This window comes from Chlamydotis macqueenii, chromosome 8, assembly GCF_036417535.1.
Source record: "Chlamydotis macqueenii isolate bChlMac1 chromosome 8, bChlMac1.mat, whole genome shotgun sequence".
Taxonomy (NCBI): domain Eukaryota; kingdom Metazoa; phylum Chordata; class Aves; order Otidiformes; family Otididae; genus Chlamydotis; species Chlamydotis macqueenii.
The window spans coordinates 10,316,726-10,344,679 of NC_141563.1; the positions used below are offsets into that span (position 1 = coordinate 10,316,726).

The 27,954-nt window shown below is 42.7% G+C and overlaps 1 protein-coding gene across 1 annotated transcript; it reads right to left on the minus strand.

Moving 5' to 3' along the window:
- Positions 1–159: 159 nt before the first annotated feature.
- Positions 160–26,398, minus strand: RNF2 (ring finger protein 2). Its single transcript, XM_086753279.1, has 7 exons — positions 26,254–26,398; positions 7,875–7,963; positions 7,348–7,508; positions 6,002–6,217; positions 4,925–5,197; positions 3,619–3,790; positions 160–2,351 (listed from the first exon to the last, which is right to left on the minus strand). The coding sequence occupies exons 2-7, from the start codon at positions 7,959–7,961 to the stop codon at positions 2,250–2,252; spliced, it is 1,011 nt and encodes a 336-aa protein (XP_086609405.1). The 5' UTR covers positions 7,962–7,963; positions 26,254–26,398; the 3' UTR covers positions 160–2,249.
- Between the last annotated feature and the right edge of the window lie 1,556 nt (positions 26,399–27,954).

Here is a 27,954-nt window from a genome sequence, read left to right on the forward strand (position 1 = left end):
ACTGGAATTTCCGATAGGTTGTTGATAGCATTTTTGCTTTTTCCGTGTGATTAGAGCTATTAGGCTTACTTGTACCTAACACATCATGTACTTAAAAAATAACATGGCTTTAAAAAGGAAAGTCATTTGGAAAATAAAATAGTTTATAGCACTAAAGCGTCACAGTGCAATCAATAGTTTAATCAAACAACTACATAATATATATAATATTTAAAGAACATAAATATTCAGTAAATTCACTACAACATGAAAATAAAAGCTTCACAGTCTCCCACGCTTTTTAAAGAACTGGGGACAAAGTGACAGACAGCTCCTAGAAAGATTGCTCAGCTTCACAAACACCCCTCTTGCTTAAGGGACTGGACATTTACCTTAGCTATCACAAGGGGAAGGTACGCTGCAACTAATCTAGAAGTTTCCCCATAAATTTAAAGCACTTATCACCACTCCCCCACCCCCCGGATTATATTTAGTGGACATGCACTACTAGCGTATACAATGCAACATTTCACCAGAAAGTCATGAATAATATTTCCTTAAAAACTGCCCCCTCTGGGTTCTGGGGCGTGAAAACTTCTGTTTCATGTCACAAAAATCCAAGTCTTTCCAGTAAGAGGAAAATAATAAAATTACTCAAAGAAGCCTGTGCAGTTTTCACATTGGGATAAAGCTGATGTGAAACAGCAGTTGGAATGGACGCATATTTACAAGTGCTAGGCTTGAAAGTCAGAAGCGAAGGAAGGGTACTTCCTTCCCAAGAGAATCCCCGAGGAGCTGCATACTGACGTACCGCATGCCAAAACCACTCTAACTGCAGGCAAGACAAAGGAGGAGCAATACCATGTGGTTTAAAGTATTATTACTTCTCACCTATCACAGCAACTCTTTGCTTCTAGCTTCAGGTGCAAACAGGCGGAGGCTTCAGCAAGTCTTGCAGCAAAGGGAATCTCACAGTCGCACCATTTCCCTTCAGACAGTGCCAGTAGGTAAAGCAACCCCCCTCCAGTGACAGCAAGGTCCAGAGGAAGAGGAGTTGAACATGCAAACAAACAGTAGCTACTGGACTTCACACAACAGCCTACCACCAAGTTTTAAAACTTGAACCTAAATTTAAGACACTAAATGGTAAACTTGTCAAGTACTAAAATTGTCTTCCAAAGTGCTAAGCCACGTTTGTTAAAGCTATGGTGAAGGAGGGAAGAAAAAAAAAATAAATTCAAGCAGCTTATGGCTGAAGTCCTCCGTACTCAAACTGAAGCCTGGATAAGCTCACAGCTGGGGTAGTACGAATTCTACAAAGCAAAGCATTTTGCTGTTGCATTATGTCAGAGTGCAGGAATTTCGGGGATTTGATTAAATAAAATTTTTAAGACAGTTCTTCACAGAAAGTTCTGATACATTCACAATAAAAAGCTGTTATTACAGGGAACTGAGTAGGGCTGTAAAACTTCCAGAAGATTTTGTTCAATTACCTTGTGAGGCCAGGGTAACGCTGCAACAGGCGCCAGGCAGGAAGCCGCAGTGTGCATCAAGACTGGCATGTTCTACACGGGGATGAGTTGTGTGTTTGGGTTGTTTGGGGTTTTTTGTCTGAAATATTCATTAAAAAGCAAACCAATCATCTCATGAATCACCTTGAAGCATTACGCCCAGTAAAGAGCTAGGTTTTAAAGTGTCAGTTTTCTCACTACAGCTCTATTTGTTCACAAGAAAATGACTAATAAATAATTTCTAGGGAATCGGATGACCTCTAGCTACAAGACTATCAGAAAGCAATTCCCTACCAGTCTTTTCTATGGGTAACCATTAGCAAATTACAACATTTAACACGTTCCTTGGCGCACGTTATTATTGAATTGACTTACTTAGCCATCCAATGCTCAGTACTTCACAGAGGCTACTATAACTGTGTCAAATGTATTAGAAATCCAGATTTACCTGGACAAAATTAAGACATTCCAAACCGGAACACTCATTCAGTTATCATGCATTAGGAACAAAAAAGCATGTCAAACACTGGAATGCACTGGAGAAGGTCATTTAGTCTCCTAGGGAAAAACCAAAAACCCAAACCAAAGACTAAATTAAATACAACCCAGAATACTGTCTAATCATATTAATAAGTATACCGAGAGAGCCTGAAGGCATCACATGTATTGTCCATGAAGGTAACGGTGGTGCCTTCTTTTAATACTAAAGAAGTCATCGCTATAAAAAGAGTTAGTTCCATCTCAGTTTTCCAGCACAGCTTATTTATGTTCCTTTGTTGGCGCGTAGTACAGTTCCATGGGTTTGTTCACTTTCCAGTACTTCTCACTGACCAGTTCCAAGGAAAATGACCCATTTAATACCTGGAAGAGAAAACCAAACCAGAAATGAAATACATCTGATGGCTTGCACTGGTAGTACTGTAACAACAGGCAACTACTTAAATCAGAGAAACGTCCAACTTAAAGAAGTCACTGGTAGTGTGGAACAAGATATTGGCTAACCACTCAACATCAAAAAGCAACTATGCAAGCTGTTCCAAACTCCTGCTGGTTTCACAAAAACAGCACCAATAAACATTTTTGCAAGGTGAATATCAAAGAATCACAGACTCATAGAACAGTTTGGGTGGGAAGGGACCTTTAAAGCCCATCCAGTCCAAGCCCCCTGCAAGGAGCAGGGACATCTCCAACCAGATCAGGTTGCTCAGAGTCTCATCCAGCCTGGCCTTGAACGTTTCCAGGGATGGGGCCTCCACCACCTCTCTGGACAACCTGTGCCAGAGTTCTACCGCCCTCATTGTACAAAATTTTTTCCTTATATCCAATCTAAATCTACCTGCCTCTATTTTGAAACCATTACCCCTCGTCACATCACAACAGGCCCTACTGAACAGCCTCTCCCCATCCTTCCTGTAGGCTCCCTTGAGTCGTAAATAAAGTCTGCTTGAGTTTTCCTCTTTCCTCTCTCTGCAAAGAGTAGCAGATGTGTATTTACACCAGAAGCATCTCTGCTTTTGTCTAAGGGACAACCTGCAGTGTTCGAAAGCTGTTTGAAAGAGACGCTTATTGCAAAGCATCTGCCGGTCTCTTAACCAGAAGACTTATTTTACTCAGACAAATGCCCAAATGTAAGACCAAGTTCAGAGTTCAATCTAGCTGTGATACTGCCTTGTTGTATCTGCATATTCTGAAGTCAGCATCTGACAGGAGGCACTCTTCCCTAAGTGCACCCACAGTTCTTCCATAGTGGAATATTAGAAGCCTACATGGAAGTGGAGAAACGCCACCTTATGATAGACACTTTCTGCTGCTAGAGCTATCTGCTCTTGAAACAAGATTCTCAGATGAAGTAATATTTTTCCTCTTCAATTTTAACTGTAAAATAATGGCATAAGTCAGCTAGCAGTTGCTGGCATCACTGGATTTTTCCCGAGCAATTTATATGGCTCCTTTTCTACTAACCAAGCTTTTGCTGTACATGTTTTCCTACAGAGGAATTGATCTGCTGATGCTATGAATTTTACCCCTAAGCCAACTGAGGAAAAGTCCAGCTGAGTGGCTGTTAATGAAGCCTGTATCAAAGATGTATTGCTGCTCACTTTTACTCTTAGACAGAAGTTCTACTTACAGTGAACTGCCCATTGGCGGTAGCAATGTAGATGGTATACTGCTTCTCACTCGCCGTGTCAAGGTTCATCTGGTTTGATTCTCCTTTGCTGCGAAGCTCCTCCAAAGCCAGTCTCACAGCGAGGTACTTGGACAAGTGATCAACGGTGGCATTGCCTGAGGTCTTGATGTATCTGTGACAACGACCACAAAGATAATCAAAAACGTTTCAGTTGCAGGTATGGGAACAAGACATCTGGAATATCCTCAAATATTAAGCATCAAGCATGAAAAGGCTTGAATAGCTCACAAACAGGAATATTAATTGCTTTCACCCACGACATGCAAGCAGCTTACCAAATTATACTGTTCCGAAATGTCCTTACATCTTTTTGACACTTCTCCCACAGGCTCTCCTGGTCTTTTTAGAGAGCAGACAGCATTGCCCTGTCATCTGCTCAAGATGAAAAACCTAGTAACAGGCTGTCAAGGGGTTTTGAGAACTACTCATGACTGCTGAAATCTGAGCCTAGATCTGGTCTGAAGGGCCTGGACAGAAAGCCTTAAGGCGTGAGAGCTATATATGCAACACACTCTGCACCTCATTAAAGTTACTCTTCCTTATTGTCTCCCTATCTGTTCTCACTTTAATTCTTCAGGCAAGAATTCAAGTCTGCACAAATGCTGCAGAGGCCTCTTCCAGACACTCAGCTTTCTCTTTGCCTTTCAGAACAACCCCCAGAACTCCCTTGTGATTCCAAACCAAAAGCAAAGCTGGCTGAAGCTTATAATATATTGATAGGCACTAGAGAGAGATGTCTCATCAGGAGAGAAAGCCAGGAAGAGATCTGAGGAAACTCCATGAAAGTGTTCATTGCTGTGATCAAAAATTTGCAGTCTGCACTTGCACTGCATCCTGAAAAAAATGCCAGGAAAAGCTCCCAGCCTACAAATCCCGCTGACACAAAGCTGCTCCAAAAACTGCTGACACTTATGCAAGGTTCGTTTATTCCCGAAGAACCTTAGAATAAGTGGAAAGGGGCTGATATTATACCATCATCCTAGTACCTACCGTGAACTGCAGAGCTAGAAACCCTCAAAAACATCTTTATTTGTGATCAAAGGCTTAAAACAGATTGTTACGGTATTCTTGGTAATAGTTGAGCAGTAGCATCTACCTGACTTGCAATGGAAGGAGGGAAGGAGTACATGTAATTAAAGAGGATGTGGTATGACCTAAGTAAATTGATTTTAAAAAGCTACAAGTAGTGATAGAAAACAAAAGAAAATAAGAGCAGAATACAGGAAGAGGAATAGAAGACATTTACCTCGTCTGTGCGCTGTCGTCATTCTCCATGAGGGTTGGATGAGGCCTGAAGACTAGTTCGATTTCACTAGCACCATCCATGACGGGGTCTATTGCCACAGTTGTGTTGTTATTGTCCAGCTCTAGCCCAGAATCATCCGATGTTTTGGTCCTCTTGTTACTAGGCCCTGCTTCCTGATTGCTGTGTGTTGAGGCGTTGCTACAGTGTGAACTGTCACCGTTATCTTCGGCTCCACTGCCATTCTCAATCTGTTGTTTCTTGCCCCTCTGTAACCTGATGAGAAATAGATGATAGAAATAAATGTTCCTCCGCAGTCAGAATTCACCCAGTGTATGAACTCACAATGCTTCTATGACCCCTCCCTTTCCTGGTCTCCATCATGCCAGAAGTTAGACATATGCACACACATTTAAAGTTGGGGGGGGGGGGGGGGCGAATATTCTTTCTCTAGAAGGATACATATAGACAAGACCATGGATTTTTCTGTATCCCTCAAACACCTTTTAGACATGATTTAAGATAATTTTTAACTTCATACAGTTATTTTTATTTTTCAGGCAAGTTCAGACCATTATTTTCATCTACATGTGAATCCACATGTGATTAAAAATATAAATCACGCCCTGCTTCACCACAACATAAAGTCTGGGGCCTCCTTCCCAGCTGGCTCTCTTTGGTTTAAATGCACACCCAGAATTTCACTACTGTGTAAACTCCATCTATTCCAGCCTGCTAAATTAAGTTCTAACTAAACCCTAAATTCTGGCATTCTGTGCATTTATCTGCATGTAATGGTAATATGCTGGTACAGGATTCATTGTATCGCAATTTATTATCTGAGCCATGATAGCCATAATTTGGTAAAGCTAAGCTGAAATTTGCTGTCTACATCTGGCTGCCACAGAAATTGCAGGGAACGATACAAAGGTTTCTATTACACAAAAGGTCAAAAATTATTTTGGCAGACTTCAGAAGAGACAGGGAATCTCAAGTGATAGAGGGAGTGAGGACAGACAGTGTATTTTTAGCGTTAAGGCAAAGAAGGTCACATGTGGGCAAATCACATGGCTTACATACCTGTTCATAGCCTGAATCTTTAATCCTTCCTCAATGCTGTGACTTAAAGCCTGCTGGTTATTGTGCTTGCTGATTCTCGCTAGCACTCTCTCCTGATGAGCTTCATATTCATCTCGGCTTGGATAAATTTTACTGATGAGAGCATCGAAATTGGGATCTGGTCTCAGCGATCTTTTAGAAACTAGCTTTTTACGACACGTGGGACATTCTTTGTTGCTGGACATGAACAAGAAGAGAGAAAAGAATCCTAACTCTCTGGCAATAACAAAAGTCTGCCCTAATGCTGCATTTCTTACTCAAAGCACTTGCCAAGACGTGGTATTTATAGTAAATGTGGAATCAGGCTTCTATCTTTTGACAGATCAGGTAGTTCCAGATATTTAAACAAAAACCCCAAACATGTATCTCCCTGCTTCTTTTTTTTTTTTTTAAAGTATGTTTAAGCAAACTGTATTTAGACTGAAGAGTTCAAAAATTCCAGTCTGCAAACCAGTTCTTCCCTTAACCCTCTGGCTCGATTTTCACCTAGAAAAAAATGCATCCCTAGTAGAAATTGTATTAAGGCATCGTCTTTCTAGCACTCACAGGACAAAAGAAAGACAAGGAACCTATTCTGTAGTTCAAGCACTAATTACTGGCAAAAGTAAAACACAGTTTTGTTCTTCCTACCGTATTCTTCCCATTTAACTAAAACGTCAGGTTCACACCATTTTTTTTCCTGTAAGAGGAAGAGGCATCAAACGCTGAAACACTGGCGTCTTTACTCCTGATGGTTTTCTTGTTTCCCTCTAATACATGTTTGCTAATTACTCATCCAAATTTACACAGGCCCAGCAAATCACGTGTGACCTCTGAACACAGGTAATTGCCATGATCAGAAACAGATACATCATTGACTTAATCGCTGTTGGTTACCTCAGAATTCTATTGCTTTTGGGAAAATATGAAATTGTAGCTGAAGAATACAAGAAAAATTATTTGTATGTCAGCGTCGGTTGTTTTAGTAGTGAAGCATACTACTGCTGAAAGGCCACATAATTTGCAATTTATTATTAGGAAAAGGAAGAATAAGGGAAATGAGACTTATTTTTGTAAGTGATGGAGTATATTTAGATCCAGTAACAGCAAAACAAAAAAAAAAAAAAAAAAAAGAAAAGGCCAGTTCTGCTCTGCCACATACAGCTGAACACAAAAGAAGGGAATATGAAAGGTGTGCTACACATTCAGAATCTTGCAGTGTACAGGCACATAACTGCTCCACACCAACACCCAGGACTTAAAGCATTTCCTTGATCACATTTTCATCTAAAGTGAAACCCCTTTTCCCTGTACTGATATTTACATACCCACTCCTGAGGGCTGTAATGATACAGTCAGCACAGAAGCGATGCAAGCATTCCTTTGTGGTCATGGTGTTTTTTAACATATCCAAACAGATGGGACACATTAGCTCACTGTGCAGGCTCCTGGGTGACACCACGATTTCCAAGCCATCAGTGATTGCTTCCTAGCATAAAATACAGTAGAAGTTCTTTCATGGAATTTAGTAACTCCCTCACAGAGATGGCATGTTTCACTATTCTTTTAAAGAGAAACACAGTAAAAGGACAAAACAAGACACATACACAACCACATCAAACACGCACGCGCACTGCTAAAGCAAGGAAAACAAATAAAGATGAAACATCAGTTTACTTTTCTCATAGTATACAACAGGTTTTGTTTTGGAAGGGTTTTTTTAGCATACACTATAATTTAAAATAGGCAGTTAATGCTCCTAAAGGAAAAAGAAAACCTTAAACGTCAGCTTCAAGTTTTAAAAAATACAAAAAATAAGCCTTGGCATAAAGGCCAGCTCTTTAACACGTATTACCTGAGGCGTTCTTTGCAATTCGTACAAACTGAGCTCCCATGTTTTGCTTAAAGGTTGCGTCCCGTTGGTCTGCACGGCTTGAGACATGGCTGGGGGAAAAACAAAAAAAAGAAACAAGTTGCAGACTCGGGTAGAAGGAGCCAGCTCCCTCTCCCAAGCAGGCTTCTCTGGGAGTGAGGCGTCCCCGGTCCATACGGTCACAGCAGCCTCTGCGCCAACACAGCAGAAGTACAGGGGGAACGCTTCTTGGTCCAAGTACCAGGCTCTGCTGCGTTACCCTGGGATAATCCCATGCACTGTACCGCTCCGGAGAGATTGCGGGAGTCAGTCAGCCGTGAACACTTCGCAAAAATCAATTAAGGCTGTTAAACAAAAGTGACATAGAACTGAAGGCCATAAAACTTTGGCTGTGTGGTGCGAAAGCTGCAAATGCCACCTGATGTGGAAAACGTTCATAAAGCATCCGCTTACAAACGTGAATAGGGGTCAAACAGGGTCTGCTTGCTAACCGGGCGGAAGGTCCAAATTACACACACACACACAGAACGAGCTAAACGTGCTCATTGGCAGAACACTATAATGCCTTTCTTTTTCCTCCTGAAAACACATCCCTAGGGGCTTCCAATCAGAAGCTTAGAAAATATTGGAAGATCAAGTACCACCTAGTCCCTGGGTAATTTCAGGCAAGAGGTCCAGTTTTCCTGTGCAATCCTGGTGGTCTTCCGTGGATGCGCATCCGATTTGCAATGACATGGCGAGGAGTAGGGGTGGGAAGTGAGAAGTTTTCAGATCTCAGAAACCCAAATCATACACATATTATCAGGATTTTGCTTATTTTTTCTACCAGTAGTGGTAGACAGGCATTCCTGGAAATGGACAGGGCTAAAAATCACTGCACTCAACAGACTGATTCACTCCACAACTGCAGAATTTCCTTACAGGCAGAGGCACACACCACCTTTTCATTAAAAAAAAAAACATAAATAAAACAGACACCAAAGAAAAAGAGACCACAGAGAGAAACTGTAATGCTTTCCCATCAAAATTTTGGGATTATTGTGTAAGATGAGGCAAAATACTCACATGGTCACTGCGGACACGTGAAAAAGTCAGGTCAAAACAACAGAAGAAAATGATGTTTCTGAACAGAAAATATTTTCACACTGGGAGACAGGGGGCAATCCTCCCCCTCTCCACAAAAATGCCTGCCTCGAAGCTGGAAAACTTCTCCCAGACTGCGTTGTATGTTTAAAAAAATAAATGTAACTCCCTAAGAGGCAAGATTGCAGTTGCAGACATTTCTACTAGGCGGAAAAAGCAGAAGTGCTTTCTTCCTTTCTTTTGTAACTTTTTTTTTTACTTTTTCAACTAGGCTTGTATTTCCAGACCCTTCAAATCAGCAGCTAAATGCAGATTCTATTGACATCTACTAGGTCCATTATAATTCAATTTCCAATTAATCAAGGTCTATATGAAAAGGGCCAAGCTCTCTAGAGGACAAGGTTACTTTATGAGCTTTAATTAATCGTTGAAGGAAAAGCGAGCAAAGCAAGGCAGCAAAGATTATTACATCTACTTTTATCCAGGCACAGAAATGAGAGATTCCCACCTTATGGAAAAAGGAGAAGGGGGGGGTGGGGGGGGGGGGGAAAGCCTGACATGAAGTAGCCACATCCACTATTAAGTCTAAAAAGAGGCATCAAAAGAAATGATTAGGAGATGACAGACTGTCAGCTCCAGTTTTTACTACGTAAATATTGTACCCTAGAAATACAATTTACCCGTCACAAGAGACATGTTCCTCTGTGTGGATCAGAAAAGTAAGATGTCCAGTTAGGACCACACCTCCTCATTAAAAGTGACAAGCCACCACGACCCAGCTGCACACTGTCAGCTCCTTGTCTGGCCAAGCACTGTCAGAGTTCTGGGCGTTTTACTGAAATTATTCAGAGGTATGAATTTAGTGATGGTAGTAAGTGACACATCTCAGCAAAGAAGCAATGTGGGAAGGAAACAGTATTTCCCTGTGTTCTCATTTCCACTATTATTTAAGGTAATTCCAGGCACTCAGGAAGTCAAGTCCTTCAGGGTAAAGATTTTTGTTACGTTCTGCCAGTCAGTTGTTCTAACAGAGCCCCAACATTATTATTCTATGTTTGCACTGCACACTACTCGAGTGCTTTTAAAGCTGACACATTTAATTAACTATCATTTCAACTACTGACAGAAATCTGTGGAGCTGCTAATCATTCACACCCTTCCCAAAATCTGCTGAAGCACACAGTGAGACTGCAGCAGATTAAGACACCTAACTCCCAGTAAATCCAGTCTCTCTTAAGAGAAAAGCCTGCTCCCAACCTTACGCAGCTCCATCACGGTAAAGAGCTCATCGAAACGGCCCCATAGTAAAGAAATCATCGCATGCACAGGTAATATCCTCCCTAAACTTGCACGCTTTCAATTGCTAACACAGAAGGGCAGCTCTCTGGGTGCCAGCCTGTCAGCAAACCTATCAATCTGGAGAATAAGTGTATTAACAAGTGTCGTGATAAATAATTGACCGGCTTTATTCTAAAAGCTTCTAATCTGAGACGCTGAGTGCTTCATTCTCACTCTAAGGTCTACAGTGATAGCACTTCTGAATTTTAAGAGGAAAAACACTGGCCTTACAGCTAGTGGAAAGCTGAAGAGATCCACATAGTCCACTTGATCACTAGCAAACATCTCCTCTGCCATGTACGAAGCTGAAATCTGAGGAACAGTGGAAACAGAGTCAATTCAAACATGCTGAAAAGGAGGGCGGAAAAAAAAAATCACCACCACCAAAAATCACACCGCACTGCACTGTTTTTCACCTTTTTCTCCTATTCCCCTACAGTTTCCAGATCTGTACTGGGCTGAAAAATGCATGTGAATGAGGCTTGACTCATCTTCCTTATGACACTGTTGGACATGAGATTGGATCACATTTCTTCACACATCTAATACAGCAACATCAACAGCTGGCACCAGGATCCAAGTCTGCAATCAGGAGAGGCATTTTGACCTAAAATTGCACTGACTGTGTAATAGCCACCAAGTACCAACTAGCAGTCTCAAATTCATAACCAGTAAATCATTACTCTGGATGTTCTCATTAAATACTGATCTTCTCCATTCGCTTGGGGAACGGAGGTAGGAAAAACCTCTACAGGTAGCTGACTCGGAAGTCGAGCATCGCAACCAAGCTGGAGATTGTGCTGGCCCCTTGCTCTCAGGTTTAACGGCAACGTTAGGCAGCTACACCGACATCTGTTTTAAGTAACCAAGTACTCTTGAGAGGCAGTCTCATTTTCAAAGCACATCCCAAACAGTGCTGCTTAGTTCATTTTCAGGTGTTGTTTAATCCGTTGATCTCCAGCAGAAAAAACCGTAATGAGCAAGGCACCACAGGACTAGACTCCGCCATTCTCTCTGTTCTTGCGCTGGTTGTGGAGCTGAATTGCTATGGACAGACCATCTTCAGCTCTCCTTGCCTGTCATGAAGGTGAATCCAACAGAAGGGCTTTTTCTACCTGTTCTGACAGTGCCAAGACATTCCCAGCCTGCAACAACACTGCAGAGATTACTCCCCAGCTCAGTTTTCTCCTGGGACAGTCCACCACTACTAGATTTTACGCAAGCACCTGCTAAAAGAAATCCTGAATGGTGCAGGCCAGAAAGATTTTTTTTTTTTCTGTTGTTGACACTTTGTTCAGAGTTAAAAAACAAAGTGGAAAGTTTCTAGACAGAAGGAACAACCGACTTTTTATGAACTACTACGGGCAGGAGAGAAGATACAGAATAAATACAAAACCTCACATTTATTCTTCACTCTGGAAATTTATTCCACTGAAATCTCACAGTCTTAAGGTCAGTTGGATCTTCACTGACATAGTTCACTATTCCTCTGCACCCCTTTCAGCATTTTTTTAAAGTTGTACATAATTTTCTCATGCTCATTTTTCCAACTCAAAATATGAAGCAGATTTAATCACAACAATATCTACTTCGCTTTTCAGCTATTCAACATTTCAGATCTTTTCCACTTTATAAATGAAGATGACAAGATCTATTCTTCACAGGTTGCAGGTTTTAGCATTGGGAACAATGTGAAGTCAGATGCCTCCTGTGAGCCTTTTTTCATCATGAAGTTTTTGAAACAACTTCTAACACATGGCTACTTCATACTTTTTATCACTTTTTACCTTTATGACTTGTCTATACCATCTGGATATAAGAGGAAAGCAACCAGTCACACAACAACAGGGCAATATGAAGGGGAGAAGCCACATTCCTGTAGGCAGATCAAGCACTTTTCTCTCGGAGCCACTAACAAATACTAGTTGTTGTGATTTATGCTATAGCCAGAGGGCCGCTCTTGTCAGTTATCAAAAAAAAACCAAAAAACAAAAAACAAAAAACCCAACCCCTAACCAATATTGTAAGGACACTGGCAATCCTTCAGACTGACTCAGTCTTCAAGCACAGTAAAACTCTTAAACATAAACTTTGTAACTACAGAGTATACACATCTGCCACTATCAAAGCAAGAGCTGACTGACAGAACCAGAAGAATGCATTACAAATCGGAGAACCAGAAATGCTATGAATCTCTTCAGGTTTGATTCCTTGTCACTCCCCAGTTGCAAACAGCATCTGAAAAAAAGGGAAACAAGCTAACATTTGGTACTTAGTCACAAAACTTGCCTAGTTGCTTTGCGTCTTTTACAGAAGAAAACTGGAAGGTGAAAGAGGGAGATTGCTAAAGATTATCAGAACATGTCAATTGTGATTTCTTTGTACCCAGGATGTTTCTCAGTTCTCCACGTTGCCAGAACACGAAAACCAAAAGAAAACAAAACCCACCTGTGCTGTTCTTAGTGAGCTTCAGAAATTTTGATTGATTTTATATGACCAACCTTTATCCACAAGTTGAATAGCTCCCTAACCAGAGCTGGGAGATGAGCTTGCCGGCTTCAGTAAAAAGCACCGCATCACTTCATTTGAAAGACTTGCTATTTAAGCCTGATCTCCTCGGAAAACAGGGCTTATGCAACCTTGCTCTTTGTGCTCATCCATCTGCAGACTATTTTCCAAAACAAATTTGAAGACAAAGGGCTGCAGTTTAATAACATAACAACAACAAAATAAATCTTCTTCCTGAAGCACTGGAAAACAGGCAGAGTTACAGGGAAGAAGAGCAGTCTCAAAGACCCCATCAGAAAAGCCCCTCTGATCTCCTCCCTGCTTACTGAGTGGGGAATTCATGCCGGAGAGTCCTTCCAATGTGTTCAGAAAAAAACTCCAGTCGAGCAACATCCGCACTTGTCACACACCACAGCCGCTTTACAAGCTTTTACACTGAAATATGCTTAATTATTTACTCAAATAAAGTCGTGAATCACAGCAGGGTGGGCATTCAAGTATCCTATTCCTGAACGTGTCCAGTAAAAATAAAACCCAACTGGCAACACGTATACTTCAGAGCTGTGAGCAGGCAGGCTGTTCTGGCTACACGGCAGCAAAGGAAGCGCTCAGCAGCAGCATGTCACTGGTCCTGCTCTTCTCTACTTTACCTTTCCAGAGGTTTACCACCCTTAGATTCACCAACGTATAATCACTCCTTAGTCTTCGTTCACAAAATGTGTCATTTGTGAAAATGCAAGATTTCCTTAGCTCTAGCTTGGAACTCACCTTAAGGGTAGTCCTGCTTTTATCAAGGAGCAGAGGACATTCTACTGGATGACATCCAAAGATCCCCCATATTTTTGTCCGAAACACTGTGCAGTGCCTATTTTAGCTCAGGCAAAGGCTAAAGAGCAACTGTGCATGTGGTTGTGTCAGCACACCTTCAGATCAGAGAAAGGGTGGAATGGTACCAAAGCAGCTGGAAGAGATAACGCAGAAACCCAGCTCAAGTGTGGCCATGACCATACCAGCTGCCATACCATACCAGTTGCTAACTCAAAACACTGTACTGGTCTCTGATACTTACATGAAAAAATACTTTTGAGGAAAAAAAAAGGAAAAAAAGCATCAGGCTCTTTAAAAAAAAAAAACCCCACACATTTTTACATAGTATTAAATCCTTAGAAATCAAATGGGTTTTGTTCCAAGTTTTAAAAGGTAAATATTTAGACTTAAAACAGTAAGAGAGTTAGACCTCTATTTGGCATGCCAAGTTCAACAGCACCTTCAACCATTCAGATTTTTTTTTTTCCAAAGGATTAGTTCTTTTAAAAACAGGTATCATAGTGCAGTTACTTTGGAAGTTTAACAGGATTAGAGTTTTACGTTTTGCTCTTTCTGACTCGGTAACTAGTATTAAGGACCAATTGCATGTTTGAACAAAGTATTCAATTCAATCATTCATTTCAATCTATTCAATTAAACCATTCTGAAATTTAAGGTTTTTTTCTGCTTTTACTTTCTGACTAAGAGCTTGATTGGAAAAAAAAATCTGGAAAGATATAATTTGAAGGAACTAATCTTCACTGCAGGTCAGTGGCCGCTCAGACTGCTTTACATTCGGCTGTAATCTAGGACACTTGGTACTAGAGTATGATCTACTACCTTTAGTATTCGCTCTTTTCTGAAGTTTTTTTCCACCTCTGGATCTCAAAATCCCTGGGAGACAGCCAAATCAGGTTCTGGCCTGGAGCTCATTTTGTTCCCAGCTCTGAAATTAACTGCCCAATGATCCTGAACAAGTGTGTCACTGCATTTGTCTGTGCCTCCCCTTCCTCTTCTGCTTGTTTACTCATATTGTCACCACTCTTCAAATTGCCTCTCGCTACATTTATATTGTACTCACTATAATTATACACCGATCTCAAAAGGGGATAAGCTCAAAAGAGGAATGTCCTACTTAAGTGTTTTTAGTTTATTCAGCTATCAGTCCTTGTCTTCCCAATATCAAACTTCAGTATCACAAAATCCCTTAACTGGGAAGGTTTTCACTTCTTTGTCTTTGCAAATTGTATTCAATATTATATTAGACGTGTGTACAGTCATCTGCTCCTGACACAATCAGTCGTGATCTATGTAAACCACAAATTCAAGCTCAGCAATTCGCGTTCAGAGTTGCCATCAAAACACAGTGCCTCTGTAGTGCAGCTCACCTCTGACGTGCAAGGTTCAATTGTCAGTTTTGCAGACACCTAAGAGATAAGGTAAGATTTTGTATCCATCATAATCTCTTACAGCCATTGAAACCCCATTTAAAATCTTCAGGAGCTCGTGCTGTGGACTCATACCATGAGCCAGACATAAAGCAACTCTTACATAAGCTACAAAAACAAGACCAGAAAGCCTTTACGATGGCAAAGGGCATACAGACAGGCAGAATAAACTGTTGTCAAGCAGTATAATTCATAGGGGAAACTAATGCTATGCTGAAAGCATAACGGCACAGCACAGGGATCACTAACAGAAGGTCACTTCAGAAAGGCTGTGGAATCTCCATTCTTGGAGACAGTCACACTCAACTGGACGTGGTCACAAACAACCTCGTCTAATTGACCCTGCTCGTACCAGGAGTCTGTACTAGATGATCTCTGGAGTTCTCTTCCAACCCAAATTACTCTAACTATGGCAGTATGTCATTACTGGAGAATTTTATACTTAGCTCTTTCTACAGAAAGTGACACAGCCAAGAAAGGCCAACAGCAACTAACACTTATCAGCCAATAAGCATAGTAAAAAGCTGAAGAAATCTGAAAAAGACCTCCTATTCCACACTCACATACACACACCTTTTACAGTCTGTGTGGCCAAACATGATTATATGAACACCCTCCTTACCCACAAAAGAAACATTAAAAGTCTTTTTAGGGACTACCGTGACCACTAGCTGTATACAAAGCAGAATCCAGTTGTTTGAACTGTGTGAAAACAGCAGCAAGGGAATTGGTCCTTCAGATACTTAGGACGTTACAAAAACCATCCAGCAAGTCTGCTTAAGATGGGAGTTTCCTCTGAAAACACATGGTATAACCACATATTTAAGAAAAAGAACACTTTCCTTAAATATCTTCTGAGAACTTGTGGAATCAGCAGTAAAATTTGCAACGAGGTATTTTTGTCTGAATGGGGAAATTAACAAATAAGTCCTAAAACACCACACAAATGTGGTGAGTACAGTTCTCCACAAACAGAAAACAGTTTCTCTCTTCTGTATGTACATTTAAATTGACCAACAGCAAAATGCTTTGGGTTTTGACCACTTACTGAAAAGCAGGCCTCCTGAGAGCTGCAGGTCTCTGCCTAAATTCAACGCTTGTCACTGTCAGAACAGAGCTGTAAGTGGTGATGGATTAGTAGTCAATCTGCAAATTGATGAGGATCAGATACAGATGACAAAACAAGTGTTAGCAAGTGACTAGTTCCACCTACTACCACAGAATGCCTAAAAGTACATTCATGGCCTAATTTCAAAATTATTACCAAACACTTTATCAGTTAATACGCTATAGTAATGTAAGTGAGCTCCTTTGTAAATGCCTACTACCTTCAAAAATGAGTAGTTAGCAATGCTTACACAAAGCCAGTGTTTAAAATACTTCCACACACGAAGTCCATCATCTTCAAAGCACAATCAAAGCCAATTAAAAGACTATTAAAGATACCAAATTAATACAAACTATGAAGCTGAAACTTCAAATAGCAATTACATGCTCCAGAAGTCAAATCTGATAACAAATAATGAGTATTTACACCCTTATGATATATATCAGCTGGCAAACACACACATCCTTGGTTTATATTTATGGAACCGAAACTCTGAACCAGAAAAAAACAAGGGAGAAAAGACATAGCTACAGCTTGTTGTCATACAGCCCTTGAAACAGATGAAACCAGCACACCAACAACTCCAGGGCAACAGCATTGCTGGGAATTAAGACAGGAATCAGATTTTCGTCAGAGCATCACCCTTGGGTCCTGAACTGGGCTTTGGTAGTGCGTGTTTAAAACCATCTGCACCAGTACAACCCTAACCACCACCTTCACTCCCCCAGAAAATCCTCCCCAATGCCAGCACAGTCCTCCCCCAATTCCTTCACAAACACCACAAGGAAAGGCACTGTTACCCCTACATTCCCTGCAATCACCCAGAGCCTCCAGAGTACTGCCGGAACCCTGCGTCCCTCCATCTCCCCCCAACCCTACTGCAAGAGCAAAGATCGTGTCAGCCCAGCGAGAAACCCCCATCCGCCTCCACTGCAGATTCCACCGCTGCCCTCTCACTCTTTCCCAGACCGCTGAACAATGGTACGCAGATCACATTTACGAATGCCCGAAGGCTGATATTATAACCTGTACATTGGGAAAGCTATTAGCCATGAGGCATTCCCATAGTTAACGATCCTCTCTCCTTTTTACCCAGGTCCGTTTTTAAGGGGTTCTGTATTTCGTTCTAAGAGCAAACCTGGAAACCTGTTTTTGAGCGAAACAAAATGAACAGAAACTAAGTCTGAACAAAAAGGAATGAAAATACGTTTTTGTAACATTTTATTTGTATTACAAAAATACATTTTTGTAATGTATGCTGGGGTCAGGAAGGCCAAGGCACAGCTGGAGCTGAGCTTGGCAAGGGATGCAAGGAACAATAAGGGCTTCGACAAGTATGTCAGCCAGAAAAGGAAGGTCAAAGAAAGTATATCTCCCCTGATGAGCAAGACTGGTGAACTGGTAACAGTGGATGAGAAGGCTGAGGTACTCAACAACTTCTTTGCCTCAGACAAAAAAGTTGTTGAGTATGTCAACCTGGACAAGCTCAAGAAGTGGGCCCATGCAAACCTCATGAGGTTTAATAAGACCAAGTGCAAGGCCCTACACCTGGACTGGGGCAATCCCCGGTATCAACACAGGCTGGGGGACGAAGGGATTGAGTGCAAGCACTGCTGAGAAAGTCTTGGGGGTACTGGTGGGTGAAGAATTGGACATGAGCTGGCAATGTGTGCTCATAGTCCAGAAAGCCTACTGCATCCTGGGCTGCATCAAGAGGAGCGTGGCCAGCAGGTTGAGGGAGGTGATTCTGCCCCTCTGCTCTGCTCTGGTGAGACCCAACCTGGAGTGCTGCGTCCAGCTCTGGAGCCCTCAGCACAGGAAAGACATGAACCTGTGGAAGCGGGTCCAGAGGAGGCCACAAAGATGATCAGAGGGCTGGAGGACCTCCTGTGAGGACAGACTGAGAGAGTTGGAGCTGTTCAGCCTGGAGAAGAGAAGGCTCCAGGGAGACCTTATAGCAATCTTCCAGTACCTAGAGGGGACTTGTAAGAAAGACAGGGATAAACTTCTTAGCAGGGCCTGTTGTGATAGGAGAAGGGGTAATAGTTTTAAACTAAACAAGGGCAGATTTAGACTAGGCATAAGGAAAAAAATTTTTACCATGAGGGTGGTGGAACACTGTCCCAGGTTGCGCAGAGAGGTGGTGGAAGCCCCATCCCTGGAAACGTTCAAGGCCAGGCTGGATGAGGCTCTGAGCAACCTGATCTGGTTGGAGATGTCCCTGCTCCTTGCAGAGAGGTTAGACTGGATGGGCTTTAAAGGTCCCTTCCAACCCTAACCATTCGGTGATTCTATGAAAATAAAGAACAGCTGGGACCATCCTGAGGCCACACATTACCATAAATAACAGCGTATATTAAAGCTAGCAATGTGACTGTGGTGCACGTTACAGTCAACATTTAATGTGATGGAACAACTTAAAGCACATCTACCCTTTCATCACTTTAAGCCATTCCAATTTCAGTTACACCTGAAGGACAGCGTGATGCACACTGAGTAAGAAATAGACACAACGTGATAACCATCCTGACAACCCCATTTTAACAATGTTTGCATCTGGTTCCTTGCCATTCTATTTTCCTACTTAATTTACAGAAGTAAATGAAGATATTACCATTCAAACGTTTTGATTTACAGAAATAAAGATTGCCATTCAAATGTTTTGATCAATTATACCAATATGGCCCCACCACGGCTGAGAAAACAATTTAACTATAATAAAACCAGAAAGCTAATACTGAAATTAAACACAAATTGTACTTTTAGACGGGTACATCCAACTCCCACTGAATGTTGGATAACTGATCGACTAGCATAATGAAGAAGTTACTAATACAGTAAAATTATTTATACATACATGAGTGCCAGATGTTCCTCACACTCAAGGTTGTGCCAAGTTCTACATTTAAAATATTAATTCAGATTATTATGTACGAAAAAAACAACATATTCTCCTTTTCTTTATAGTATTGTGTCACCAGAACGCATATCAGGAGAAGTTAAAAGTAAGCATTTCTACAAGCTGCTTGAAAGCACATCATCTTTAGCACAGTTTGTCAGATTCTCTCATTTGCCACTTAAAATTGAGTCTAGATTTCTCAAAATGAGAAGCTCATTGGAATACATTGTAAAAGTCCCCCTAGAAAGATTTATACTTTTTCTTCTTATCCCACTCCTTTCAGTAACAAAGCTTCTAATCTAGAAGAGACTGGACTACATGAGAACTTACTTTATGACCCTCAACACTGCCAGTACACAAAGATTAGGGAAGCTGCTTTTATTCCCAAAGCAAGTATTATAAAGCTCTGCATTTTCAGAAGGTCAAACTGAGAAATCCAAAGTTTGTCAGTCTATAAAGAGCAGTTAGCAAAAAGAGAGAACCTCATTTCTGCCCTACAGTGCTAGCAGCCAGGAGGAGTTGTATAATTAATTCAAGACCACAGACTCAAAAATGTCCCAAAGCAGCCAATAAAACTGAGGAATGCAGAGAAATCCAAGGCACCGGCACAGCTTAACAGCCTCGACAGTCGGTAACACTCCAGACGTTTTCCCAGCGTGACTGTCCCTCTCAATCACCCCAGTTCCAAGTTCCCGATACTAGTCCTAAACTCCTATTTTCCCACAACCTGCCTCATAAACTTAACAGGCATTTCTCTTCAACATTAAAAAAAGTTCTTCCTTGAAAACCAAGTGACAACACCTAATGCTGTCGTTATGAAACATCCAGTAGGCTACTGGACACATGACACCTGACAAAGGGGGGAAAAAAAAAAAAAAAACTGGCATTTCTGAAACACACTAGCTTGCTAGCACACGGTCTTTTACAGTTTCTTCGCTGTATTTATTCTCCTAAAGAAGAAGGTGTTTTGCCTGGTACCTTAAGACATGGGCTTTTCCAGTTAATTGCCATTCACAATTTACTGGACCTGAAATGATTTGATCCATGGAGTACGGCAGCATTTCCAATCTGGCCATCAAGCTGCTCACCCTGGCCTTCAGAAACATTTGTGCTATGACCTCGTACAAACCATCTGCTATACACATGTACACCTATGGAAGAATTCAATGATTCTAACACTAACAGGAGTGACCAAAGAGAGATAATCCTCCTGTTTTAGATGGCAAAAGCATTAAGGAAAAAAAGAAAAGTACCAAATTTAACTTTTGATCATACTCAAGGCTGTTTTACCACAGCGTTAAAAACTGTCTCATACTTTTGGACACGACAGAAGTATGTGATTTTAAGTTGTTCCTTCTCTGTATATTTATAGCAGTAAAGTGTAATATCATATAATCACTATATCTCCATGTACATTGCTCTTATGTAGCTGATGCTCAAATTCGAGTTTATTCCAATGAGTTCTATATTCCCTGCTACGGGCATCAGTGGCCTTTCACGCTGCCTCCTAGATCAAATTCTTATTTACGGTTCTGTATCATACCCTCCCAGACATCCCCTGAGCTACAAAAATGGGAATACACAAAATTATTACAACATTTGCAGAGAGCCCTATCATGTCAGTCACTTCCAGGTAGTCCAGAATTCACCCATCTTCCTCTAGCTGTCCTACTTATAAATGCTCAAACTAATCATATTCCAAACCCAGCCCAGACTATTACTAAACTAAAAACCCTAGAATTTTTTTTTTTAATCTTGGAAGGATAAAGTAGGAAACTTTTCAGTTTTTGGTACAAAAAAAAAAAAAAAAAAAAAAAAGCAAACATTGTCCACTGCTCTAATGCAACAGGTAGTAATATTATTTTAATCATTACAGCTAAAAAATCCTGGTACTTACCCTTTCACATCATCTATACCGTGTCCAAAATGAGCATTAAAATATGATACAACAGTAACACCTTCTGCCAGGAGTGAAAACAAACCTGTTACAGGAACAGTACCTTTTCATTTTTCATGTAGGCCAATAAATCAGATAAGCACTTGACCTAAAATTTGCCAAAGACCTTCGCCTACAATTCATATGAAAAGGAAAACAGCCATTGCCAAGCCATAATTTAGCCCTGTGAAGTAACAACATTAAGCAGAACTCTGCGGGGAAGTGAGTAAATTGACATTTTCTCTGTTATTTGTTAAATTTTATGCAAAGTTTCTCATATTATGAAGCACGCTACTGTAGTTCTTAATGAAGTACTTAAGCTCTTAGAGTTCAATCAACCTTAGACTTCAGAATTAATAACCAACTGCAAAGGAGAAAAGCAAAAATGCCTTTCTAAAACCCTACCTAAAATTCATTTCAGTGCTGTGTCAGATCTGAGTAGGAAGGATAAATGATGGAAAACTTAGGAGCAAACAAAAGCAAACCTTCAAACTCCAGAAAAGCTGAATCTCTCAGAGCAACTACATACATACAAACAGGCCAGGAATGATACGTGTTGCCTTAGGATATTTTTAAGCAGACTTACTTTTTTCTTCCCCCGCTTTTAAAAATCCATTCTCTAGTAGCATGCTTATAGTGCACTGGACCTCACAGTCTGCAGTGTAAGACCACATTTACTTGGAGGTGACAGTACCAAAATACCACGTACCCTGCTACTGTGCGGTGTACCCCCTTGCCACACAATGATGCTTCAGAACCAGTCCTTTGTTTTTTGCAGTACTTTCTTATTCTCTCAATACTGCTAGCACATTTTTTTGAGGCTAACCTATTTATTTCTTGCTGTCGCCCTGAAACGACAGCTGCCGAGAGCGAGAACTGGCCACTCTCCGATCAATAGGGTTGAGTTAGCGGATGCAATATCCCTGCTGTTAGTCTTTTAGTTTGCTGCACATTTTAACAGAAATCCTATGAACACACTTGCCCTACTATTTCAAACGATCTTTCCCACCTCCACAAATGCTGTTCCTAGTTTGGCAGCAAAGGTTAAGTCTCTAAAAAACTAGTCTTCCACTTTCAGTTTTTACATCTGAATGTGGAGAAACGCAGTCCCTGACTGATGACCACGCTGGTAGAAATCACTTCTACAGCTACAGTTACACGAGGGGAAAAAAAAAAAAAAGTTGCTGTTTTTTACCCAACTCACTTTTGGTGGTGATAATCAAACACACTGATTCAATTTCGCCTTTGGGACTTTGCAGTTTTAATACAACACTGGGCTCACCCAGATAAAAAACTCCTGCTAGAGGTATGCTGTGGTGGAGTCAGGCACTGACAGCATCAAAACCTGCACTCTGTTCAGCTGCAGACATCAGCTTTAATAGGATCTTAATAAACAGAAGCTACAGAAATGACTTCCATAGTTAATTTGCTGAGTACTCTCCGGGGCTGTACCTCCTGCTCCCTGCACTGCACCGCGGTGGCTGTTCCAGCCCTCAGATGCCCCTCGTGAGCCCCGGGCAGAACAGCGCGCTCACCACCCAGCCACCGAGAAAGCAGAAAACTGAAGGCACGCTGAAATGACCACGCTAGACCCTGAACTGCAATGCTCTAGGAGCCAGCACAGACCCGCTTCCATTTCCAGGGGGAAACCTGCGTGGGTTTGTTATTTTTCATTTCACCAGGAGAAAACATGGAAACCTGCTCATCAACTTCTTGGACTACTGTTTTGGCTGCTTTGTTATAGCACTACAGGATCCAAGGTGCTTCCAAGCAAATTTTAACATCATAGAAGCTCAAGCTCAACACACTATAAATTGGGCGTACTGCTCTCCCCAGGCTACAGGGCTCACATCAAGTGAGACACTTTGTTATCCTTCTCTTCCGCATACAACATACCTACTATCGATCACATTTATTAATATAAATGGCAGTCAGCAGTAGTATTCTAATGAGTTCATATTGTGGGAGAAATTCTGAGAATATCAGATCAAGAAACATGCTTGGTTTTCACTTTTTCCAGAACCACGTTAGATAGCCACAAAAATTTCTCACCCGCTTACCAGTTATCACTGTGAAGCTAGCCACAACGAACAGTGATATAATTTTCTTAATGAGAACAAAAGACAGCTTGGTTATTAATAAACAGAAAATAAACTCCCACGTAACACTTCAGAGACAAAAAGAAGGACTCAAGTAATTTTATGCATGATTGACTTAATAGCTACAATAAATATATAGAAACAAAATTGTTAATTTGGCAGCCAAACAGCTTTCATGTAAAGCTGGCTGACAGCTAACAACAATTTGTGGTTTAAGGACTCTCAAATAAAACTGTGCATTTTGTAAATAGTACTGCAGGAGCAATACCCACACTGTTTAAACCCAGTAATCATTCAAAACAGTTTAATGTTATCCCTGAGTGGTGGAGAGCAAAGAATGGATTAGATTTTTAATTAGTTAGCAGAATACTACTGCTAAGTCCCAGCTGTTCACGAGAGAGCTCCACAATCCAGAAGCAGGGGAAAGGCAAACACGGATAATTCCTAAAATATTTCTCCACTGCAACAAGTCTAAACAGCTCCATAATACTGAACGCTGCTCATTCCTCAGAAAATTAAGAATTTAAGGTCAGCTTCAAAGGCCAGTTATTTTCATCAACCAGCAGGACCAAGCTGAGACTCAACAACATCCCTTCTCCAATCTCTTTCCTCTTTGTTTGCAGCATTATTAAACTGCTGATCTATCTTTTAAAAAAATAGGTAAAGGGTATTTAGCCAAAAAAAAAAAAAAAAAAAAGTGGAAGGAATCCCTGTACTCTGATATGTACTTCATGCATGTTCTTTGAACTGGTGCTTCAGTAAGAGTAGATCCAGTGCGCCTTTTAAGAAAAATACAACTGAGCACTTGCAGGCTTATGTCTCATTTTTTGAAGCTTCTTTTTCCCCTTGCCTTTCCCCCTCCGTTGCACTCTTTTCGTTAAGCAAGGGAAAGAGAAGTGTTCAAAGAAAGCTCAAGAAATAAACATATCCCAGTATTTATTTCACATATAAGACTGATGGCTTTCCTATAGGTGCCAACTGTATTTCTATTTCATGATAACGCAGGCCTGAAAGTGCCAGAATTCTGCTCTAATCACCCAAGATGCCCAAACAAGTCTTTTTACTCAACATATTACCATGTATCACTCTTACAACACAAAGTGTCATTGATAAAGGGAGCCCCGTGCAATTTATTTCACTGGCGCTCGCGTATTATTTCACCTCTAAGACATGACAGGCAGTGCTTTTCTTGGCAGCTGCAGTAGGGCTGGTGTTTCAGAGCTCTGAAGCCAAAGGTGAAAATTTTAGCCACTGAAGAAGTTAAAAAAACTTTTCCAATGCAAAATCTGTGTCCCACTATTATTATGAAGCTGAAAGCAGAAAATAATAAGGCATTTATTAAACACTGTAAATAACAATTCACAGGGTCAATAAAGTCTAAAGATGTTCTAAACATCTTTAAGGATCATCACTGAAGCGTACTGTAACAGTCAGATCCAGCTGCGAAGCCTGCTGCCTGACACTGTGGCTCATGCTAACGTCTGTCCAGTGAAAGTTCCTCCCATCTCCAAACAACTGACAAAGCTAACCCTTCCAGCAAGTACATCTTTTAACGCAAAATATGCTGCTTATCGGTATCCGCTGCCTTCAGAGTGAGCGCCTCTGTCTTAGCTGACAAGCTGAATGCCAGCTCTGAGCTTGACATGACGTATAAAAATGTCAAATTGTCTCATTACAAAAGTTTTTAATGAAAACATAGATGAATACAAATGAGAGCACCTCTGCGGGGAACTCCTATGACAAATCGAGTTTTTGTCGCTGAATGAATGACATATTTAATTAAAGAATTTTCCCCAAGCAAAAATAATTTCACTCGCACACCAGTCACGCTTTTTCAAGTGCAAGCAATTTCCTTTAATCCTTAAAAGCCTGTGTGCAATGCATAGTTATTACACAGAGCTATAACCACTTCCAAACAGGACTGGATTATGATTTATCATACTGGAAATCACCTTTTTTCTGCTAGCTGTTCTCTGGATTTCTACGGAATCAGGCACTTGATCCAATTATTTTCCATGGAAGAGGGTCTGAAAAACAAATAGCTTAACAAAGATCCTAAGAAGAAGGATACTGCTCAGAGTGCTCATTTCATATACACACTATGCCGTGGGGAGAGTCTAAGGATGGCAAACGATTTCGAGGAGCCAGCTATGACAGAGTATAAAAGTTGGCAGGAAAACAGGTCCTAAATTCATACTGGAAGCAGTGAGAGCCAGGGTGAAGGGAGGAGATACACCTACAGCTCCCGGCACGGTGTCTTTCTCCACCTGACGCCCAGTTGGAGAGGACGGCATTTTCACAGGAGCAGTCGGGTCGCTCCCAGTACCAGTTTATGAGCATCACGCCTCGCAAATACCGTTCAGCACGGTGATACACACGGGCCTCAAGAGAAACAAAAGACTGGGAGCGCAGAGCAGTAAATCATATTGAACACTGTATTTTTAAGCAGGGGCGATTGATAAAAATGACAACACCCGCTCGTGACTCTGTTAATCAGCCCTCCCTTCCCAAGTGCGGCATTTGGCAATGCCTCGCTCTGCGGGCTGGTGTCAGGGTATTGCGGTTGTGATAGGGGACTGTGCACGGTACCTCTCCCTGCAGCTTCCAGAGCGTGTGTGCACATACACAGACGCACACACATATATATTCGCATACACATTACCGCACCTCCGGGCTTGCCGGCCACAAGCCGGGCCCCCCGGGGCCGACTCGGGGCTTGCGGGACTCCCCGCGGCCCTGTTAGCAACGCCGAAAGCGCCCGGCTGGGGGGAAGCCCAAGGGGTCCGGGCACGTCCCCGCGGCCCCACCGCCGGCCCCTGGAAGCCCCCCTCGCCCCCCGCCCCAAGCCTGCGAAGCCGGCAAGCGGGGGGGGGGCGATCAGCCCCGGCCCGGCGCGGCGGGGACTGCCTGTCAGGGGACTGAAGGCGGGCAGAGCACCCACCTGCGGGACACCCCCACTCCGCCGCAACAGCCACCTCCGGGAGGAGGAGCCCCTCCTTCGCCTCCCCCGGTACCGGACATCCCGCTAGGGGGAGAGGCCCGGCGGTGGCGGCCGCGGCCGCGGCCCCGGCCCCCGCCCCCGCCCCCGCCCCCGCCCGCCGGGCTCCCGCCTCAGGCCGCCGCGCCTCTGCTCACCGCTCGCTCCCTTCGCCCTCTCTCACCGGCGGCGAAGCCGAAGCCCCAGCAGCACAATATGGCGAGCGGCAGCCTCCGCAATGGAGCTCGGGAAATAGAGGGGAGTTACATATTCATGGCCAGGGCTGGGCAGGGGGAGCGCGGATGTGGCTGCCGTAGACCGGGCCGCCCAGCGCCCTCCTCCCCTCCCTCCCCGTCGGGGCGCGGCGGCGGCGGCGGCGGCTGCTCGCTCCTTTCCCCGCCTATCTCCACACCTCCGCTGCGGGCGCCCGGCCCCCGCCGCCTGTCAGCGCCAGCCCCGCGCTCCACTCCCCGCTCCCCACCCTCTCTTCCCCCCCCCCCGCCCCCGCCGGTGCCGGGCGCTGCGGGGCTCCCCGCCGCCGCTCTCCCGCCCCGTGGCCCCGCGCCATGAACGGCCCACACCGGGGCCGGCCCCTCAAGGCGTCGGCTGGGGCGTGGGCGGTCGGTGCGATCTCGTATTTTCCACTCCGCACCGCCGAGGAGGGTACGGGGGTTGCGGGGCTAAGCCTGCTGCAGCCCCGGGCAGCTTGGCGTGAGGCGCTGCGGGTTCCTCCGTGACAGGCAAGGTGGGGGAGATGGCGGTGACCAGGCCGAAGTGCGGACTGACTCCAAGGAGCCGCTTGTGTCTCATCACCAGGTGAAGCGATGGAGCGAGGTTATTAAATTGTCCTTGGGCAAAGTGGGTCCGCCAGCCTCAGGAGCCTGCGGGCCAAAAACATGGCCTCTGGCTGGCCTGCGCTGGGCTCTCCTCCCTGAACATGCCTTCTAAACTCCACAGCTTTTGACCAGTCTTGCTCTTGGACACCTTTCCGAAGAGGGGAACGTGCCTGCTGTTTGTAGGCCGTGAGATGAAGCTGGACCCCCAGGCAGGACAGAACCGTGAGGCTGGGCCAACATGGCACCGAGCCCAGTGTAAAGCCACGCTGTCGTCTTCACACTCCTCAAACAAGGGTCAGAACCTGAACCAAGACGCCGCGTGCTTGTATTTAAGATACAAAAATGCGTATTAGATGTTTTCAAGCGTCTCAAGCCTGCTCTGCAGTCGTAACGTGAAGTAGCGAAATAAGCATTTGTCTTCTAGTGTCTGCATTTTAATGTTTGTTAAATTAAGATCATTTTTATGAGCTTTGGGTCTTCAGTGATGCCTTTATTGGTCTTGTCATTAACTGTTTTATAGCAAAAGCAAAGCAGTATGCTTAGTGTAATTAAATTTGGTGCAAATAAAAAGTGAACAGAGGTCACCTTGTGAGACATAAATTTGAATTAATACTTCCGTTTTTATTGATGCAGCAACATCATTCAAGATTATTCAATATGGAGTATTTAAAGCATTTCAATATAGAGTATGTTAAGTTTTCCTGGAGTTTTACAGTTAATATTCTCATAATTGGAATATTAACAAAGTCCTGGTTTGGACTTTTTCCCTCTTTGCAAAGCTTCACAGATTTGTAAGAAATTCTAGCCTATGTCAGGTTACTCCTGGACATTCTATGTAACTGTTATTTTTATGTAGTAGCTTTCACTCCCCCACACTCCTTGTGACCTAACAGCAGCAGCCTATATAATTAAATCCTCACAAGAGCTTGATAAGGTAGTCAGTAATAACATCTCTGTTTTCTAAGTGTGATCAAATGCCTCAGATAAATCTCAGAGGGAGTCAGCTGGGAACAGGATTTAACA